The 21,182-nt window shown below is 42.3% G+C and overlaps 1 protein-coding gene and 1 non-coding gene across 2 annotated transcripts in view; one reads left to right on the top strand and one right to left on the bottom strand.

The window, feature by feature from the left end:
- Positions 1-19,998, top strand: part of TEKT3 (tektin 3) — a 36,865-nt gene extending 16,867 nt beyond the window's left edge. Inside the window, exons 4-8 of the mRNA XM_003929261.3 lie at positions 3,563-3,633; positions 7,544-7,687; positions 9,986-10,208; positions 14,120-14,274; positions 19,670-19,998. Of these exons, the coding sequence (XP_003929310.1) occupies positions 3,563-3,633; positions 7,544-7,687; positions 9,986-10,208; positions 14,120-14,274; positions 19,670-19,886 (810 nt within the window). The 3' untranslated portion in view covers positions 19,887-19,998. The remainder of the gene's footprint in view (positions 1-3,562; positions 3,634-7,543; positions 7,688-9,985; positions 10,209-14,119; positions 14,275-19,669) is intronic.
- Positions 11,015-11,121, bottom strand: LOC120366994 (U6 spliceosomal RNA). The gene has a single exon (XR_005581501.1). It is a non-coding gene; the product is annotated as a U6 spliceosomal RNA (small nuclear RNA).
- Positions 19,999-21,182: the final 1,184 nt, after the last annotated feature.

Below are 21,182 nucleotides of genomic sequence, written 5' to 3'. Positions count from 1 at the left end.
GGGTCATCTTGGCCAAATTCAGGAACAAATGCTGAGAATGCAGATCTCGAACTAAAGGAAATGCCTCTGCTCCCTAAACTCAAGGATAAGTGAGAAGATGAGAATATTTGGTGAATCTATCATTATAAAGCATTGTATACGGAAATGGAGTGTCTGCACCTATAGGTGGTAAACACTCATTAGCTAGATTCAGTTCAGGTGTGCAGCTGGATTTTGAAAAGTTGATTTCAGTCGTCTGTTCACCTGTTAGACTGGCAGTTTACCCACTTTCCCAAAACTTAAAAAGACTCAGTTAACACAGGTAAATAGAACCACATATAAAGGCTCAACCGGTGGGAGCAGGGTCTGAGTTTAACAAGAACACCCAAGTCATAATTTTATATCCATAATTCAGGCCCCAGCCCAGGTCAGCACTCATCCACATTGTGGCTGAAACTCGATGTTCCTGTGATGTGCATATTCCTCAGCTGAAACTGCCGCAGAACCCACATCTTACATGAGAATTCAGTTCTAAAGTCATGAAAATCACCCATATTACAATAGTACGAGACCTAACACTTACTGAGCAGTTAGCATCTGCTAGGCACATAATTATCTACCCTACAACCTGGAAAGACAGGTATCACCGCCATTACTTGATAACTTGCCTCTGGTCAGGTTTAGCAAGTAGCAAAGACATTTGAATCGGGGCTGTGTGGTGCTGGAGCATATGTCTTCTCTTAAGATTTTAATTCTGTAAAAAATTTGTTTATATTCATGGGGTACCAGTGCAATTTTGCTTCATTGATAATATTGCGCTGTGGTGACATCAGGACCCTCCCGGCATCTATCACTGGAGCAATGCACATTGTAATCACCAAGCAATCTCCCAACATCCCACCTTCCTCCCTCCCCTCCTTTGAGTCCCACTGTTCATCATTCCACACTCTTAAGGCATATGTTTTCAACACTGTTCTAGCCAAGACCGGTGAATGCACACAAGAAGGGATTTTCACTTGAGGTGATAGGAAGTAAAAGGCTGTGAAGTCTCTATTCCACTTCCCCAAGCCCCCATCATCCCAAGAAGTGAACTGTAACAACAGATGTTTCACAAAGGTTTCACCCACTCAAATAATAGGATTCATTCAAGGTTCTTCAAGCAACTGGACGTGATTCCATGTTTTGTTTTCATCAGAAGCCCCACAAATGAAACTGCATTTTAATCACTTTGGCCATTGCAATCTGAGAATCTCAATGATGAAGTCACTGTGACCTTGTAACTCAAGGGGCCTGTTATTTCTCCCCAAGTCCAGGATCTGGACATGTTGGACCCACTTTCCACGCTCCTGAATGTGCAGTTCACTTACTTAGGTGTGAGGCAGCAGCCAGAGATCTAGTTAGATTAAGGCTCTTTCTACACTTCTGCTTTCTGTATGTATCCACCGCCTTCTTGCAAACTTTCTTCTCCCGGGCAGGTGAGGGAATGCTTTGTCCTGCCTGTGCTGTACTGTGGCATCTCAAGGCCACCTCCATGCATGGGTACAGATGGTTGGATAAGTTAGCATTGGGGACAGTACCAGAGGCCTTTGGCTTTTGGCTTTTTGTATTCCCATGAACCCTTCTGCCCCCAACCATCTGACATTCATCATATGACATTATTTAAATTCACACATAAAAATTATTGTTGTAGGAATTTTTTTTTACAGCAAGAGTCTCATTAAATGCATTTTTTTCCCCACTAAAAGTCCCAAGAATTTCCACTCTTCCACTCTGCTTTGAGTACACAAAGGATGAAAACACAATTTGGGGTTTTAAATGGTATTTTCTAAGCAGGACTCTGCATCTTTTGATAAAAATCTCATCAAAATACACGCAGGCATACATACACACAAGGCATTAAGAGAGAGAAAAACTGAACGCACAAAAGCTAAGACTGATGCACAGCCTACTGTGAGGCTGGGAAATCTTGCCTGCTTGTCAAGGCAGGGAGAACACTAGTGTCAATGTGTGAAGGGGATTTAGCTCTTCCTTTAATCCATTAATTCAGATACCAAACAACCAGACAGTAGGGTGATCACGCTAGACATAGTGAATATTTTTATGTTGAACAATTAAACAATAAGAGGGAAAGGCTGTATTGGTGAGTAATACTTTGTATTGGAGTGAAGAAGGCCTTTATTATCTAAATAACAAAGGCAGACACCAAAAGGAGAAATATTTGATAGATCTGACGTTGTAGAAATCAGAAACATCCATATCAAAAGCACCGTGCACATTTATAAAAGCAACGGCAAACTTTTATGATGTGGGTGTTTTGCTAAAAAAAACTTGTGACATATATGATGGAAAAAGATTGGATTTTAAGCATGTTTATAACCCTCAGAAATGAATATGAAAAAATAAATGACAGGAAAAGTGGATAAGCATGTGAACAGGCAGTTCACACAAGTTAAAAAAGCCATATGATGAGCAAATGAATACTCATAATATCAGCTTGCAAATTTAGACAGGTTTGCTGGCTTTGTGGGGCGATGGGGGTGTGGTTCCATCATATTGGTGAAGACGGAAAGGAGTGACAGTGGCCACTTGCTGGGGAAGGAAGAAAACATATGCTCGTTTATTATTGTAAACGGGTTCCACTTTTCTGAAGGGCAATTTGGCCGTATTTGTCAAAACCTTGGGAAAAGGCATACTCTTCATTGGTGTCTAAATATCGATCAAGGTCATTCATCACAGTGTTTTTTTAATGTCATGGGAAAATGTTCACGTTTCAAATACCCCAAAGCAGTACACATAGTATGACAACGTTTTGGCTGAGAAAATGATGACGGGAACGATGTGTACTTTTTAAATATCTTGGTGCTATTTTGAGTTCCCACATTTTCTAATGTGCATAGAAATTTCAAAGGGAGATAAATGTTGATTTAACAGTCTCTGACATATGTTATGGGCTAGCGGATACATCCTAGCAGCATCAAAAGGCAACGTGTGTGGTCCAGGAGAGAGGCCTGGCCAGCACAGGTGTTTGTGCAAGGACAGGCACTGGGCTGCAGTACACACGCAGGACGGGAGGGCGACCTCCCAGGGTGGAAGTCAGCCTCCATGTTTGGACCCAAGCACTGCCTTCTGGAGAACTCATGTGCTGCCAGGGAGAAGCTCCTTTGGGTTGTCCTTTTTCCCTCCCTGACTTACTTTGTCTTGGAAGAATAGCTATTATAGAAGCAGCCATGTATTTAAATTTGATCTTGCATATTACCAGAAGTTTGGTCTTTCTTTTTTTTTTTCTGTTTTAATTAAGGACAGAGATAGAAAGAAAAATCCTAAAATTCTAACCATGTCCCCACTTGCTCCGTAATATAATTTCCCCATAAGCCTATAAAGGCTGCGTCTCAGTCTGACATTTAGATTGCAGTATCATGGAGCATGTAGAGAAATAAGTGCATGCAAAATTGTTTTCTTGTTTAACTTCACAGTACTTTAAGAAACAAAAATTTTCCTCATTGCTGTTTTATTACATTTCTGACTTTGAATGTTATATTCAATAATGAAAGCATTAATGTGTGTTTTTTTTCCAATTGAGTAGGAAGTTGATACTATTCTGTGTTGTCAAGAAAGAATGAAGCTACATTTGGATAAGGCTATTGCCCAACTTGCGTAAGAGTTTTATGTCTCTATACAATTCAAAATCTATCATTGAGCTATACTTTCATGCCTCTCATTCAAATTTCTCTTAGCTTCTTATAAGGACACACACACACACACACACACAGAGGCATATTCATGTATTTTTATTAAAAAGTTAAGATGATTACTTGATACCTAGCTACTCTGATGTGATTCTTATATGTTGTATGCCTGTATCAAAATATTACATGCACCCCATAAATGTATATACCCATTATGTACCCATAACCATTTATTAAAATTTTTTTAAAAAGACACTTTCGGAGGTTAAGGCAGGAAAATTGCTTGAGCCCAGGAGTTTGAGGCCGGCCTGGGCAATATAACGAGACCTCATCTGTACAATTAAAAAATAAAAATTAGCCAGGCATGGTGGCAGGTGCCTATGGTCCTAGCCACTTGGGAGGTTGAGGTGGAAGGATTGCTTAAGCCCATGAGTTTGAGGCTACAGTGATAAGCTATGATTGTGCTACTGCACTCCAGCCTGGGCAACAGAGACTCTGTCTCGAAAAAAAATTTTTTAAAAGATAAGTACATGGAATACTTGCTTTACATTTTTATTTAAATAAATAATTCTGAGATGCTGTGGGAAAGATTTCTGCCCTCGCTTGAGCATAACTAAGATTTCTTTTAACTCAAAAGACTTGCATTTTTTTTTAAATAAGAGATTGGCTTATAGTTGTTCAGACCTAACGTTTGAAAAAGTAATGAGTGTTGGTTCACTTGAATGTTTATTTTCCATACCTCCTTCAAGACCCGGCCTCTGCAATGATTACACCCTTGCAATGCTCACTGCATCCCACAGAATTGTAATTGTGTACCCTTCCTATTCCTCACCAGAATACGCATTCCTCCAGGGCATGGGCACTCTTTTCTTGGCAATAGATGGTACTTCATATTTATGGTTGAGGGTGGGATGAGGAATGAGGAGGGGGAAGAATAATAATCAAAAGAAAGTCTTAAGCAATGATCATAGCTGTCAGCATAGGGAAAATATTGGCTGAGCCTGTTGGCTAACGTTAAGTAGAAACATCAGCGTTCATTTGCTTCTGGCCATAGAAGGAAGTTGTGTTGAATATGCCACCCAATAGGAGAGGTGGCTACGTGTGTTATAAAAGCGTCCATGCTGCTCATTGAATTTGTTCACCCTTTACCTCAGGCTCAACGCCACGAAGGTTGGTGAGGTTTATAGGCTGAGATTCTCTCGAGCTGTGACTGGAAGGGTTTTTGAATTTGGAAATTGATGAGGATAAGCAAAAGAGTAGTTGAGGATGACTGTATGTGGTTTCTGCTCCCTAGGAATTTTAGAAACATGGTTTATTGTGGTTCAAAGCATTGCTTCTAATTTCTAATCTGCGTTTTATTTTGTAGTCTAAAATTTGCTGTCCGTCTTTTGTGTTCTTGACTGTTCTTGGTCTAGATTGTCCTACCGTGGAACAGCCTCACCTCCTATAAATCCCCGTTACAAATTGCCTCAATACTGCCTGTGTTGCAGACTTTTGCAGAAAGTTCTCTGTGTGTGTATGTACCTGTTTGGAATGTTTGCTATTAATCCTTTAAGGAACTTGGCATTCCTTTAATACACAGTGGGCAAAATGTCTACCTCACTTCCTGGGATAGCTTCTTCAGGATTTGTGGGGGCCACTGTACTCTGCCCAGGGCAGGTGACTGGAAGAGAGTTTATCAACTATACTTGTTTCAGAAGGAGCAGTGAAACCCTCAGCTTGGATCTCAGCTGGAAACAGAATCTCATTAGGCACTAACAGGGCAGCCAGGGTTCTTCCCATCTTGGGCTATAAGACATGTTGATGGGATGCCACCTCAAATGCCTACCCAAGCTGACTCTGAGGCCGGGTCAGAGGGGATCCAGGCAGCCCCTCCTCGAACAGGGTCTCAGCTCAATACAGGAAGCTTGTGGGACATCTTGGTCCCATACCGGAAAGGAGGAAGGCCTTCTAGTCCTAGAATTTCAGCGTAGTCACCTGAGGCAAGAGCCTCAGCACAGAAACAGCAAGGGAAGGGAGCTTTCTCACTTCTCATCCTTTGCATATGTGCTTAGAATATCACAAAGTGCAGATCACTTGGATGCTACGACTCTCATGGACACTTTATAGGTAAGAAAAACTGCTTCGAGAGGTCAAGTGATTTGCTCCAAAGCACAGGCTAAGTTGAAGGGAAGCTGCAGCTAGAATTAACGAATTCCATTCAATGCAACCTTTGCTGAGTGAATGGCTTCGCTCTACCAAAACTGTTTTTAGGTGCTGAGAATCTAGAAATTCCCAAGCTCATTCAACTCTCCTACTTTTTCAAAGATTATGTATCTGCCAGTGGCTCCCCACTTTTTATCTCTAGCCTAGATGTCTCTTTCCAGTTCCAACAACCTCCTTCATGTCTCCATCCACGTAGATGTTCAGTGAACACTCAAGCTCACTATGTCAGCTGGACTTCCGTCTTCTCCCCTAGCTTCCCCCCCCCCAGGCTCCCCGCGTTAGTTGATGGAATTCTGTTATTCCAATGACTAAGCTCTTTTTTTTTCTCACTGATGTTCTATCTCATAGGAGATTCTCCTGATTCTATTTTCAAACCATATCCGGAATCTGAATACTTCTTACCTCCTTCTCTTCCACCGCCTTGGTCCGAGCCGCCTTCATCGCTCACCTGGGTAACTACAGGGGCCTCCTAGTGGGTCCTGCCCCCTGCAGTCTGTTCTCAGCCCAGCACCAGAGTGATCCTTTTAAATCTTAAGTCAGTGGCCTCCGATTTTACTCTGAGGAAATCCTGACTCCTTCTCCTGTCCATCACGGCTCTGCATGATCTGATCCCCACTTTGTTTTATGTCTTTGCTTAATGTCACTTGGTGAGACCTACTCTGGCCATCTTATTTATAGTCATAACCACAGTCCTGCTCTCCCTTTTCCTGCTTTGTTTTTAGCATCGTTCTTCTAACCACACAGGTTGCCGATTCCTTGAATGTGTTGTCTTGTCTTTTCCCAGAAGCACGTTGGCTCCTTAGAGAAGAGATGTTGGTATTGTCCGTTGATATATCCCAGGCTCGCAGAATGGTGCCTGCCATGTGGGAGGCACTCAGTAATGACTTGTGGAATGAACTATTCCTTGCGGCTCACCTGTCACCCATGCCTGCCCCCAGGGCCTGTCTTTGGTAGTGAGTTGCGGGTCCTCTCTCTGCCAGGCACTACAGGCAAGCCCATGCAATCTCAGAGCTCACCAAGGCCTCTTCCTTCCAGCAGGGTGGCTGCTGAGTGTGTGAGCCTGGGTGGACCATCAATTCCTGGTCTCTGTTGAAGTCTTCTCTCACTCCTGTCCTGGAGGTTAATTTTGACCCTTGGTTTTTCTCTCCTGGCAAACTTCTTAGCCCCAGCATGACCGCAAACTGAGGTCACCAATCGATGGCAGGGGGCTCGGCTGTAAAGGCCTCATGATTTTTTGGGAATTTACATTAAAATAATGGAGGAAAAGAGAGCTGGGATGTAGAAGAGGAAAAGGAAAAGGGAGGACCGGAAGGCACAGATGTGGACAGATTACTTTGAACCCGTGTCCCGTCTGGAAGGGTTTGTGTGTTTTAGGAAGATGGGCCATAGCTGGGGCTGCAGATTCTGGACCCCTGTTTATCTTCACCTGCTCTCCCCACTTCCATCCCACCCTATGAAAGGAGAAGTGTAGACAGGGCAGGAGTTAAGGTCCCAGTGACACAGATATATGGGCATCTCCAGAGACTGCTCATTTTGACTGAGAAATTGAACACTGTGTGAAGGGGGAGAGATGGCTAGAGGAACCGTGAGAGAGGTCCCAACATGGAAGGGCACTCATGTGTCCTTGCAGGACGTTGTCACCTGAAGCTCCGCTTCCTGACTCTGTGTTACAGAGCCAACAGAGCGTCGCAGCACGAGCTGGAGAAGGACCTGAGTGACAAGCAGACGGCTTACCGGATTGATGATAAGTGCCACCACCTGCGTAACACGTCAGACGGTGTCAGCTACTTCCGTGGAGTGGAGAGGGTCGATGCAACGTAAGTCAGGCATATGCCACTGCTGTGATTTCGACGTCATCTAAATCTTTCCCCTTTCAAAAGGACACAGCTTACAGGTTGAAACGGAAAGCATGGTAAGATGTCTGAAGGTGAGAGACACACCCAGCTTTGTACGCGTCTTCAGTAAGCAAGCACGTTCTGTGGTCAGGCCTTGATCATTGCATCCTGAATTCTTCTGCAAAGAAATATTTATTGTTTATATTTTCTAACTATGAAAATAACCCTACTTGATGCGGAAGTCCTACAAAAACACAGACCAGCCACACATTGCCATTGCACAGCATGCCCTGGATGCTGTGGGGCACAGGCAGAAAACAGCTCCATGCCTTTCCTACCACAGCTTGTTCAACTTACCCCTTCGGTGGTTTCTTCGCCAGGCCCCTGGATGCAATTTTGGGCAGGGTCCATGGTCTCTCCCAGCCACTCCCTTAAAAAAGTTAAGGGAGGTGAAATACACATACAATACAATGCACCCAGTTGAAATGTACATTTCTATGGGTTATGACAAATTTGTATGCCTATATGACCACAACCACAGTCAAGATATAGAATATTTTCATCACCTCAAAAAGTCCGCTGTGTGTCTTCCCACGTTCATGTCTCTTCCCACTTCTAAAATGACCTCCAAGTGGATTCTTTCCTGCAGGGCGGCTTACCCTCAAAGCAGCCCTTTTTCTTGGCTCCCCTGTGAGAAGCACCGTGCCAGGTACCCATTTGGACCCTTAAATTCTTGAGGTGTGAGTCAGACTCACACCTCAAGTGTGAGGTATGTGATGTCCTAAATGGTTCCTCTTATTGGATGAGGTGAGTAGGAAGCATCTTCTTTTCTTCCTTGGAGGATGGGAGGCGGGCTGGGATGGAACCATATATTCTGACCACTGAGCCCTTTAAAAGGCCTCCTCTATTTCCAGCATGAATTCTTAACTATCTCCTATAGAATATCAGGGCACAGAGCATCTGTGATGACACTTTGATCATCAGGGCCTGAGTTAAAACCTCTAGTCAACAGCAAGAGTCTTATTTAATATTTTATTCCAATGAGCAAATAAATTTCATCCGTAAGCCTACCCCGCAGGGACACTCAATGTTAACAGTTTAGGGCTGGGCATGGTGGTTCACGCCTGTAATCCCAGCACTTTGGGGGGCCAAGGCAGGTGGATCTCTTGAGGTCGGGAGTTCAAGACGAGTCTGGCCAACATGGTGAAGCCCTGTCTCTACTAAAAATAAAAAAGTTAGCTGGATGTGGTGGTGCATGTTGGTAATCCCGGCTACTAAGGAGGCTGAGGTAGGAGGATCACTTGAACCCAGCAGGCAGAGGTTGCAGGGGGCTGAGGTCACACCATTGTACTCCAGCCTGGGCGACAGAATGAGACTCTGTCTCAAAAAATAAATAAATAAATAAGTGTTCATAGTTTGTCTTTAGTCCTTCCAATATTCTTTCACACATAGATAGGGATTTGTATTTTTAAGTAATGGTATTACACACGTGCTGTTTATATAGCTTGTCTGATTTTTCAATAACATTGTTTGTAAAATAAATATTCTACTTGAACATAACTTTGCATGGTATTTGAATTACTTTTTTGAATGTACCATAATCAACCTTTTTGTTTTAAACTTTTGAACATGTAGGTTGTTTCTAATTTTTCAGGGATTAGCATAAATATTGCTGAAATGAATATCCCCACACATAAATCTTTGGGTATATTGTTTCCTTATAAAACATTTTTAGAAGTGGAGTTTCTGGAAACATTTGGATGAAAGGCTCTTCTTGCCTTTTTACCCTCCAGGAAGGTTGTGCCAATTCACCATTCTCATCTGTGAGATACGAGAGAAACTTTTTCTAAATATACTCGCCAGCATTGCAAATGATCATTTTCTCTACTCTTGCTGATATTTCCCTATTATGCTGTTTTCTTTAATGCTTCTTTGATTACCCTTGAGGTTGAATATTCTGTCATATGCTTATTGATTGACGTGATGTGTGACACATTTATAATGAACCTACACATTCTCGTCATTCATTAATCCCTCTGCCCCCCGAAACTGGCAGAAGAACTAGCTTATGCTTTAGATTTATAGAAAACTGATTAACAGTAAACTAAGGAATAATTAAGAAAAGTTTAAAACAAGCTTCACTCTGATATTTACATTTATATAGTGAAGCTAGGATTGGTGACCGGAGGGTTTCTCTGTCACAGGATAAAAGGTTGCCTAGCAATCCTGTAGGCTGATTCATCACTGTCACCATTATCTGGTTCTGCTTTTCTTTTTCAGTGTCTCAGTGCCCGAGTCCTGGGCCAAATTTACAGATGACAATATTCTCCGCTCCCAGAGTGAACGGGCAGCTTCCGCTAAGCTAAGAGACGACATTGAAAACCTCTTGGTTGTGACTGCCAATGAGATGTGGAATCAATTCAACAAAGTGAACTCGTGTTTCACCAATCGCATTGCTGAGACTGCAGATGCTAAGAATAAGATTCAGATGCACTTAGCAAAGGTAAATCAACCACTGGTGGTACCCGGTAGCTGACCTGGACGGAGTGGTGTGCTCTGGGGCCACAAATCTCTCACCACTCCCAGAGAGGCACCATAGGCACGTGACCTCCTGGCCACACAGAGCAAGAAAAATTTAAAACAGCACAAAGCGTGCCATTTATTTCAGCCAGGTAGCCAGGTGTCAAAATGGAATTGGAATCCACTGGTATTTGGAACACAAAGAAAGCACTATGTAATGAAAGGTTCTTAGTTGTTAATAGAAACAAAAATATTACTATTAAAGTTTAATGAATCACCGTATATAGCTAGGAAGTGAATTTATTATTAGAACATATGGTGGAAATGTTTTCTGTTAAATTATTTCAGACCCCTTTTCTGGAATACAAAACCAAATACAGGAAACTGTTAGGTAGTTCAAAGTGTTTCTGATATTCAAAAATTTTAAGTGCTCTAAGCATAAGAGTTTCACAATGACTATAAAATGAAGGAGTCCAGCAGAATTTGTATGTTTTAAGATAAACAAGGAGCTCTTCCTTTCCTTAATATCAGTGAGCTCTTACGGTTTCCGTGGATTACGCTGCATATAGTTTCTTGTGTCATAGTTTTTTTAATCGACAAAAATGATTGTACATATTCGTGGGTGGACAGTGATATTTTGATACATTTAATGTATAGTGATCAGGTCGGGGTAATGAGCAAGCATATCCATCCTCTCAAAAACTGATCATTTCTTTGGGTTGGAAACATTCAGTATCCTCCCTCTAGCTATTTGACACGATATCATGTATTGTCATTACCTATTGTGAAAAAAATATGGAATCCTTCATGAATTTGCATGTCATCCTTGCTCAGGACCCACGCCAACCTTCTATGCATTGTGCAAATTTTAGTATATGTGCTGCTGAAGCGAGCAGTGTTGTGTCTTAGTTTTTAGAAACTTGCATCATGAGCCATGTTGCCCACGATGATTTTACCCAGTTGAGGGACCACGTTTTCTCAGGCTGCAGTGGCTTACTTTTCCTTTTCGTGGTGTCTGCTTCACACAACAAATATTAGTTGAGCCAGACAGTGTGTTCCAGGCTGTGAAGGGCAGAGAGAAGCATCAAACAAACGTAGCTTTTGTTCCTAGGACGTTTACATTGTGGAGAAGAAATGCTTGCATAGGGAAAGCTCGTGAACAATTAATACAAATAGAATACTGCAAATTATGATTAGCAAATAACAAATACGGAAAGTGTTTTTGGGATTTGGAGGGAGAAGTGAACATTCCAGGTGGGGTTACATCTTGAAGAAAGCCTTGTAGGCAGCAAATCAGAGGTTGAGTTGAGGTCCGTAAGGAGACTGATATGTGGCTGGTGTAGATAGTTTGTGTCCTGGGAGAGGAAGGTGGAAAAGTTGGTTGAATACGGGTTGCAGAAGATGTTAATGAGGAGGTTAATGGAATCAGACACTATCAATTATAAGAAGACATTCTAAAGGCCTTTTAGAAGGCCACTGTGACAGAGTTCCTTCTTCAATAAATTTTTATTTACTGATATGTTAGCTTGCTAGGGATGCCCTAACTCAAAGTACCACAGACTGTGTGGCTTAAACAGTAGAAATTAATTTTCTCACTGGAGAGAGAGAAAATTAATTAATGGAGGTTGGAAGTCTAGAGATCCAGGTGCCGGCAGGGGTAGTTTTCTCTGAGGCCTCTCTCCTCAGCTTGTAGATGGCCACTTTCTCCCTCTTTCTTCACCTCATCTTCCCTCTGTATGTGTCCGTGTCCAAATTTCCTCTGCTTATAAAGACACCAAAGTTATATTGGATTAGGGCCACCTTAAAGACCTCATTTAACTTAATCACTCCCACAGAGACACTATCTCCAATTACGGCTACCTTCCGAGGCACTGGGGATTAGTACTTCAACATGGGAATTTTGGGGCAAGAGGCACCATTCAGCCCTAAAAGGTACACTCAAGCTACTGTGCTAGGCACTCAGGGGTGTTCCTCCATGGATGCCACACTGACGCTGCCTTCTCATGTCTTAGAGACAAGACATGCACACAGAAAACTGGAAGTTGCATCATAAAGGTGCAGAAAGAACTCCTCGGAAACAGATGAAACATGAACAGTTTACAAGAAGGAGCAGTTGTTTCCACTGGCAAGAGATAGAGATGGTTTCATGGAGCACATAGTATCTGAAGGAGGCCTTAGTGATAGAAACGGTGAAATGATTTTTAGCTTGGGAGGAGGTCAAAGCTCAAGCGACAGACTGAAGAGTGCCTGGATTACACAAATGCGGAATCTATGATTGCATGAGGTCTCTGGAGAGCCAAAGGGATATTGCAGAGACGTCACCCAAGGCCAGAGCCTTGCACTGGAAGTGAATGAGGAGTGGTAGGAAAGGAGGGAGTCGGGACAACACTTGGCCATAGAAAACAAGGTGAGGGTCTCAAGGAGAGGGAGGTGTCAGAGAGGCCTCGACGCCGGCTTTGAAACTGAAGTTTCATGAGAGCAGCTAGGATCAGAGACAGGATCCAGGGGCCGCCGGGAGACTGGGTGGATGGGAAGTAAAGGCAGTGGGCACAACCATGGTTGAATACATTTGGCAGAGGACTCAGTTAGGACTGGATGGGAGAGTGGTGGTAAAAACATGGGGTTTCAAAAAAATAAAAAAATTGGTGATACTTGGGTGTGTCTCCAGGCCATGGAAAGGAACCCAGGAAGAGGGACAGTAATGGGAGGATGTGGAGCTACAGGAGTGCAGAGATCGAGATGCCAGGAGAAGGGAGGTTTTTCAGAGGATAGGACAGGGAATCTCCATACAGAGGGAGAGGAGGAGGAACCAAAGAGGGATGCGCGTTTACGCAATTTGGGAGAGTGGACTCTCTAAGAAAAAAAGAATATAAAATCAGGAATACAAAACTTCAGTACTCTTCTGTTGCAAGTGAGGTACCCTGAAGCATAAGCCTGATTCGCTGGAAGGGAAATCCTCTGCGAGGAGAAAAGTGACACTCAAGTTGGTACGAAGAGAAAAGAAACGCACCGACATGTCGATGTGAGGAGGGAGGGAGATTAGGGCCACTCAGAGCCTCCCTCCCTCCCTCCCTTATTTATTTATTTATTTATTATTTTGAGATGGAGTCTCAAAAACAGTTGAGATTCCCTCCACACCCCCTGCCACAGATGGAGTCTCAAAAATAAATAAATAAATAAATAAATAAATAAATAAATAAGGCCTTTGAGTCACTTTTGAGTCTCCAGCTCTGTCACCCAGGCTGCATTGCAGTGGCACCATCTTGGCTTACTGCAACCTCTACTTCCCGGCTTCAAGCAATTCTCCTGCCTTAGCCTCCTGAGTAGCTTGGACTACAGGCATCCACCACCACGCCCGGCGAATGTTCATGTTTTTAGTAGAGATGGGGTTTCATCATGTTGGTCAGGCTGGTCTTGAACTCCTGACCTCATGATCCATCTGCCTTGGCCTCCCAAAGTGTTGGGATTACAGGTGTGAGTCACCGTGCCCAGCAAAACCTCACTTTTATCAAAACACAGATGGGTGCCGGTCACTAATTAACAATGGCCATTGGGGGTGGCATGCAGGGAACCCCTGATTCGTAGCATTTGCCCAGTTTCTGTGGTTGAAATGCTCCCACCTTGACTGATTTCCAGCTATCAAAACGAGGTCACTGAGCCTAGGGTTGGGGAGAGAGGTGCCACTCACTCTCCAGAGCCGTGCATGCCAGCTCCATTGCGACACGTGGGTTCCCTGGGGCAGGGCTGGGAAGGATCGAGGCTCTTGGTGAAGCGACCTCCTCCTCAGTGAGGTCGAGGCAGGTGCCGGGCACGGAGTGGACAGGCAGGAGGTGGGAGGCAGGTTGTTGAAGGGACCGCACCAAAGCCTCAGGCAGTTGCTTCTCTTTGTCACAGACTCTGCAGGAGATTTTCCAGACTGAAATGACCATAGAATCCATCAAGAAGGCCATCAAGGACAAGACTGCCTTCCTGAAGGTGGCTCAGACCAGACTGGACGAGCGCACGAGGCGGCCGAACATCGAGCTGTGCCGAGACATGGCTCAGCTACGGTAAGGCGGGAGGGGACGGCTCGGGGCCCGCTCGGAGGTCCAGCAGACCGACTGTGGTGCCGGGCTCTTCAGAAAGATGCTTTCTGCCCACACGCATCATGTAGGAGCCTCCTGTGAGAATGGTCGCAATGCGGAGATGCTGTTGAATAGGGATAGTTTCCGTGTGGGATGATGAAACAGTCCCGCCGATGGATGGCGGTCACAATTGCACCAGCCGCGTGAATGTACTTAATGGCACTGCTCTGTACACTTAAGAGAGGTTGAAGTTTTTATGTTATGTTTGTTTTACCACAGATCCTTGCAAAAGGAACACATACAAAAACAACGCTACACACCAAAAAAAGTGCTATTAAGCATTTAACTCATTCGGGGAGGGCCAGCGTGGTCTTTGGGTGCTTTCGCATGTCCTTGGAAGTTAGTTCCCAGAACTCCTCTCTTATAATCAGCAGTTTGTGACTTTCTGTGTATTTCTCAGCACAGGGGATGCGACAGAAAAGGGACTTTCAGTACCAATTCCACTGACCCCTATCTACTCATTTGCTCTCTTTGTGGCTGAGGGTCTCATTTAAGTTGATTTCAATGTGTTTGATTTTCAGTAGAAATCAAAGCCAGCTGGTCTTCATCAAGCACAGCTCCTATATATACACAGCAGGAAGAATCTGATCCCACAGTTTATCTACTAAACACGACATGAATTTTATTATTATTTTAACTTTGAAGATTCCTTCTGGGATGGACTTGTAAGGAACTGGCCGAGATTCCCTCCCCACCCCCAGCCACAATCTGGCTTCATTTCTGATTTCCCAACACCTGTGAGTCTGCCTTTTCTTTCTGGATTTCATCACTGCTATTCTTAGGTCCTAAAACGCTCCATGCAAATAAAATTGATAGCAACTGGAGGAGCCAACTGGCAGTGCATGAACTCCAGAAGCCTTTTTGATGCAGCGGGGTGATGCCATTCGCTCTGGTTCCATGATAAAATTCTCTTATCTTGAAGGATTGATCCTAAGGGATGAAATAAAGAAATAAGTGGTGGTTTGAAACAGTGGATTTCCTGAAACGGAAGGAAAGGGGGTTCTTGTGAGGCCAACATTGATGATGATAATAATTATAATAATAAAGATGATGATAGTGATAATCAATGCAGTGATAATAGTAGCTACTATCATCTCTTAATCTGACTCTGTGCTGGGCACTGCCCTAAGCATTTTATACGATCTCATTCATTACCTTCATATTACAAATGAGGAAACCGAGGCAGGAGTGGGTGAGTGGCTTGGCCCAGGTCACACTTAGTGGTCAGAGAGAGCTGCAGTTTGAATCTTTGCCTGTCTCACCCAGAGTTCTATTTACGTCCTGTAATGATTTTACCATTCCCCTGTCAGGTACCTGGAAGAGCTGGCAAAGTAAATGCCGCATCCTCCTCTCTCTCTCACACGGAGGAGGAAACTCAGGGTCACACAGGCGATCATTATTGTAAAACACCCTATGTGTATAGCATGCATGTTGTCTGTGTTGACTACCGTGAAGCATGCTTTAGGTTAGGTTGTATGCAAATGGTCTTCATTTCCAGGATGAGCTGCATTTCTCCTGGTGGAGCTGTTACCTAGTTCACAGCCACAGAGGAGGTCACGCAGGCTGCATGTTTCTCAAAGTGGGTTGCATAGAACCCCTCTTCATGCACAGCTCATTATTTAGGATAAGCATCTCTCCACTCCAGAGGCTAGATGGGCCCCTAGACAGCCAGCTAGAGGCACCTCTCTGCTTTAGAAAAACCCAGCAGTGAGCACACATGCACTTGGCCTGATAGAATTAGATCATCAGTTCTGACTTTATGTAAATGTTATTAGGAGAAGCTGAGCTCATGTTTCGTTCTCCAGAAATCTCTGCAGAGTCATCAAAAGTAGAGATGGGAACGAATAAATCGCTCATACTGCTGTTAGACAAACACAGTGTTGCTTTTAAAATGGGTTTTGAGTAGTGGTCTAGTAGGACTTTGGACTTTTCAAACAATGAGGCATTCACAGCTTCTCCTGAGGAGCTGAATGACTTTTACTTTTTTTTTTTTTTCTTTTCCTGGCTAAACAGAATTTGCTTTTCTTTCACTTCCTGCAGACTTCATAGTATGTCTATTTCCTCTGCTCCTTTATTGACTTTAGAACAAAACCTACTTTTGTTTCTGTCAAGTTTTCTTGTTAAAATATCCTTGCCAAAAATCTTTAGGATTATTATTGGGGGAGGGGATTACTTTCCTTCTTAAATGGATCATTCTGAAAGCAGCCCTTTGGTGGTCTAGATTTAGAAAAAATAAAGATCATAAACTCAGGGCAGTGGGGACTGAGAAAAATTGCTGTTTTCATTTCAAGACTTTGACTTTTATTTAAAAATGTTCTAAATGGGTTTTTTCAAAAGTGATTCTAAACATTCTTGGCATTTTTGGTGGTATGCCAGACAGACCAGGCTCTGCTCCACTTAAATAATCTTTATATATATATATATATATATATATATATATATATATATATATAAAAGCTAATATATAGTGTGTGTGTATATGTGTATATATATTAAAACTAATATATGTGTGTGTATATACACACACATATATATATACACTCACATATATATAAAACGAATATAGGTGTGTGTATATGCGTGTATATATGTGTATATAAATAAAATATAATTCATATACATGTGTATATAAATAAAATATAATTCATATACATGTGTATATATAAAACTAATATATATGTGTGTATGTGTGTATATATGTGTATATATGTGTGTATGTATGTATATGTGTGTATATGTGTATATACACATATACATACATACACACATATATAATAGTTTTACACATACACACATATATATTAGTTTTATATATGTGTGGATTATATATACACACATACACACATATATATTAGTTTTATATATACACACATGTATATGAATATAAATATTTTATTTATATACACATATGTACACACATATACACACACATATATACACACATGTATATACACACACATACACACATATACACACGTGTATATATACACACGTGTATATATACACACATATACACACATACACACATATGTATTAGTTTTATATATATGTGGATATATATACACACACATATACACACATATATATTAGTTTTATATATATGTGTGTATATATATGTGTGTATATATACATATGTGTGTATATATTAGTGTACATATACACATATATATTTATATATAAATATATATACACATAGATAAATACATGTGTGTATATATAAAACTAATATATACACACACATATACACACATATGTATTAGTTTTATATATACATTATATATGTGTATGTATATGTGTATATATATACACACACATATACACACATATATATATTAGTTATATATATATATATATATATATATATATATATCAAAACTGTGGTAGCTTTATTTTATTTGAATGCAAGATGTTTTTTAATTCTGTAACTCCCAATGAAAAGAAGGAAGAAAGAGAAAGAGTGGCTTCAACAGAACAGCTCTCTGCAATCAGCCAAGAACAAGGAAATTGGGAGTGAAATAGGGCGTTGAAGATGGCGAACAATATATTTCTAATTAACACTGAGGGACGTGGAAGTGTGTTATTCCCTAGCTGTGTCCACATAGCCGTGTGAAAACAAGTACTCTTACTGCCTGCATTCTATGTATCTTGAATTCTTTTTTTGTTTTGTTTTGTTTTAGCATTGATGTTTTGATGCATATATTTTCAAACGTTCCCTCCCAGATAAAATTTCCACTAGACTCGTATTTGGCTGAAATGAGTGAAGACTCATACATCATCCTGCTCCATGTCCTATGTTTGGGTTCAGGGTTCCTGTTGAAGCCAGGGAGGGTGGGAGACAAGAGACAGGCCTCGTGTGATTGTAAACAACCCACCATCAAAAATCCCATTACCAGTCATCTGCAGCAGCCTCGCCGAAGATCTGTTTCTTTGCTAGTGATATTTTATACCCTGGAATCTTTATAAAGGCTTTCTTTTTAAATTCAATTTGACCCAAACAATAACAAGAAATATGCTTTCTGATGAGTTCTCAGATTTTCTGTTTACCATCCCCAGACCAAATTAAACTTTGGTACTTAAACTTTAATTCTTCCCCCTCCTCGCCATTGGAAAGCAGAAGACAGTAGAGTTCGTAAGATGAAAGGCTCTGCGAGGCTTGGATATGTTCCCATGGCCTGTGGCTTCGATGAGCCTGCGTGGAGGCCTTTACAAGCCCCCCACCTCTTCTTAGGCTGCCTATAAGTGGCTTGGAAGTGAATGCTCCAGGCTCCATCCTGCCGTTTCTTCCTTTGCCTTGGGTCTGGGTCTTGTTCTTAGTAGATCTCATGGATTCAGACCTTTGGGCAATTCTCTACCTCCCAAAATGTCTTCCTTCACCTAGGGCATGAAAGTTGGTCTTCACCCAGTAAGTATTTTTTGCACCGTGTATTTTTGCAGGAGGGGCTATGGACGCAGCCCTGGGCAAGGACAGTAGATGCTGTAAGCAGACAATCACAAGACCCCGAGTGCTGGAAAAAGCTTGGTCCTCTTGGAACTCACAACACTTGGCAGCAGCTGGTTTCCGGGTTAAGGGAGGGACTGCCGGAAGAAGTGTTAGTTCACCTAGGATTTGACGGTGGGATAAATTAGTGCGATGAAGAATGGGTTGGAAGCATTCTGAGCGTAGGGAACAGCAGGAGTGTGAAGGCCATGAGGTCCGAGCAGTTGCAAGCACATTCCAGGATATGTCTGCAGAAAAAGAGATGGGTCTTCCTGGATCTCTGCTTCTACTCTTCTGTCTCAAGGAGCCGAGAGGGGAATGGGGCCAGGAAATGGGACCCAGTTTCTAGTTACAGCCACTGAAGCTCTATATTTCCTTCTTAGCTTCTTGGATAACCAGGTACAGCTTACAAATGCATGTGGGCCCTGTGCAGGTGGAGAGGGCAGCGCATGAACCCCGGGCCTCTATTTCCTAGTCTGTAAAACAAGGAAGTTGGGCTTGGTGACCTCTCTAACTTTGTTTTCCAGATGTGAATTTCTGTGAGACGATCGAATCGCCTTGGTATAATGATTTTTAAATGCTCTGGATATTTTTCTATAATTATGAAACCCTTTTCTATCTCCTGGGACATCTACATTCCCGTTGGTTCATTGTCACCATTCTCTTTATGTTTCTTCATATGTTATTAATTTCATGCACCCCTCATTTGCTCATAAATAAACCCTAAAGTAAAGAAAACGTGAGCTTTGCATCACTGGTTACGATGTGATGTATTTGGAGTTGTGTAAGCTACAGAAGCGTGACTTCTGCTCACCTAACCATGCCTATTCCCTTATTCTGCAGCCTTGTTAATGAGGTACACGAGGTTGATGACACCATCCAGACCCTGCAGCAGCGCCTGAGGGACGCAGAGGACACCCTGCAGTCGCTGGTCCACACCAAAGCCACCCTAGAGCATGACCTGGCTGTCAAAGCCAATTCCCTGTACATTGACCAGGAAAAATGCATGAGCATGCGTAAGAGCTACCCCAGCACCCTCCGTCTGGTCGGCTTCTGCTAGAGACCCCACCGGGCATGGTTTTGATATCCCTACATTAAGGCTGAGCCGGGGCACTGTCTCAGCATTTGAACCGAGTGCTAATCTAGTCACTTATTAAAGGATTATGCTGATGGAAACGTACCAACCTCCTGTCTCGGAAAGCCTTTTGTTTGGATCCAAACCCTAATTTTCTACTATTTACTAGGCGTCTGGGTTATGGGAAGGATATGAAGAAATATAATCAATCTAATAGAGAAGGGAAAAAGATAACTGGTGTGATTCTTGTCATTCTGTGTAATCCGAGTGGGCTGGAAAGGAAGACTATATTCTTCTCTCTGAGGCAGTCAGGAATCACGAAGTATGTGGTTTTTGAGTTTTGCTTTAAAGGATCCATAGTGAGAAGGGGAAAGCCCATTGGGGTAACTTGATGAAAAACAAAGGTAGTAAAATACAGAGTGCATTTGGAACAATAGCGGGTAGGCCAGCTTGGCTGTGATTCGCAATGCATAATTCATAATGCGTTTTGCACATCTCTTTTTGTTCCCGTTCAAACTTACATTGCCTGAGCACTGCTTTCATAAAGCCACTTCCCTGCTCAGAGATACTCATCAGTCTCCCCAGTCTCTGAACACCACCTGTCCCACTTCTCCAGGCACCTCGCCCACTGTATTTCTTCATATATCACACCTTTGTCCTGTGTACTGACCATATGTTCTTTATATGTTAGTTACCTTTACATTGCGTTTATGGTTTTTTTTAAGTACAGAAGTAAAAATGTATAAATGCTTTCTGTATGATTTATGCCATTGGAATTATGCTCAGGAAGCACTTCCGTATCCCAAGATAATTTATTTATAATTTCCTCTAATTCTTTGATATTTTAAAAAAGGCATTTAACCACCCGGAATGTGTGTTTAGATGGTGTAGAAAGCATGCTAGTTTTGAATCCTTTTGGTCTGGGAGCTCTGAAATGGGAAGATGAGCCAGCAGGGGAGCAATGTTTTCTTTCTTTTTTTCTATTTCTCACGCTGTGTGTGTCTCTCTCTCTTATTAGCATTTCTCTCTGTATCCTTGTGTTCCCCTTGCTCTGCCTTAACCGCTGTCCATTAACCCCAACTCCATTTCCTGCTCTCTGTTTCTTAAAAGTGTTTTAAGACCTTGGTTAGTCAATTTCACAAATCATCTCAGAATGCCAGAAGAGTGGACGTCCAGATGAGAAGCTTGTATTGGGGTTGTGCTGTGGTCTCAGTATATCATTTTAGAAATCAAATTGTAGGTTAGTTGTTCTGTTTTTGCTTCTAATGGAAACAAAGGAAT

The sequence above is a fragment of the Saimiri boliviensis genome, chromosome 17 (genome assembly GCF_048565385.1).
Source record: "Saimiri boliviensis isolate mSaiBol1 chromosome 17, mSaiBol1.pri, whole genome shotgun sequence".
NCBI classification, from domain to species: Eukaryota; Metazoa; Chordata; class Mammalia; order Primates; family Cebidae; genus Saimiri; species Saimiri boliviensis.
This window is presented reverse-complemented; position numbering and strand designations above follow the sequence as displayed.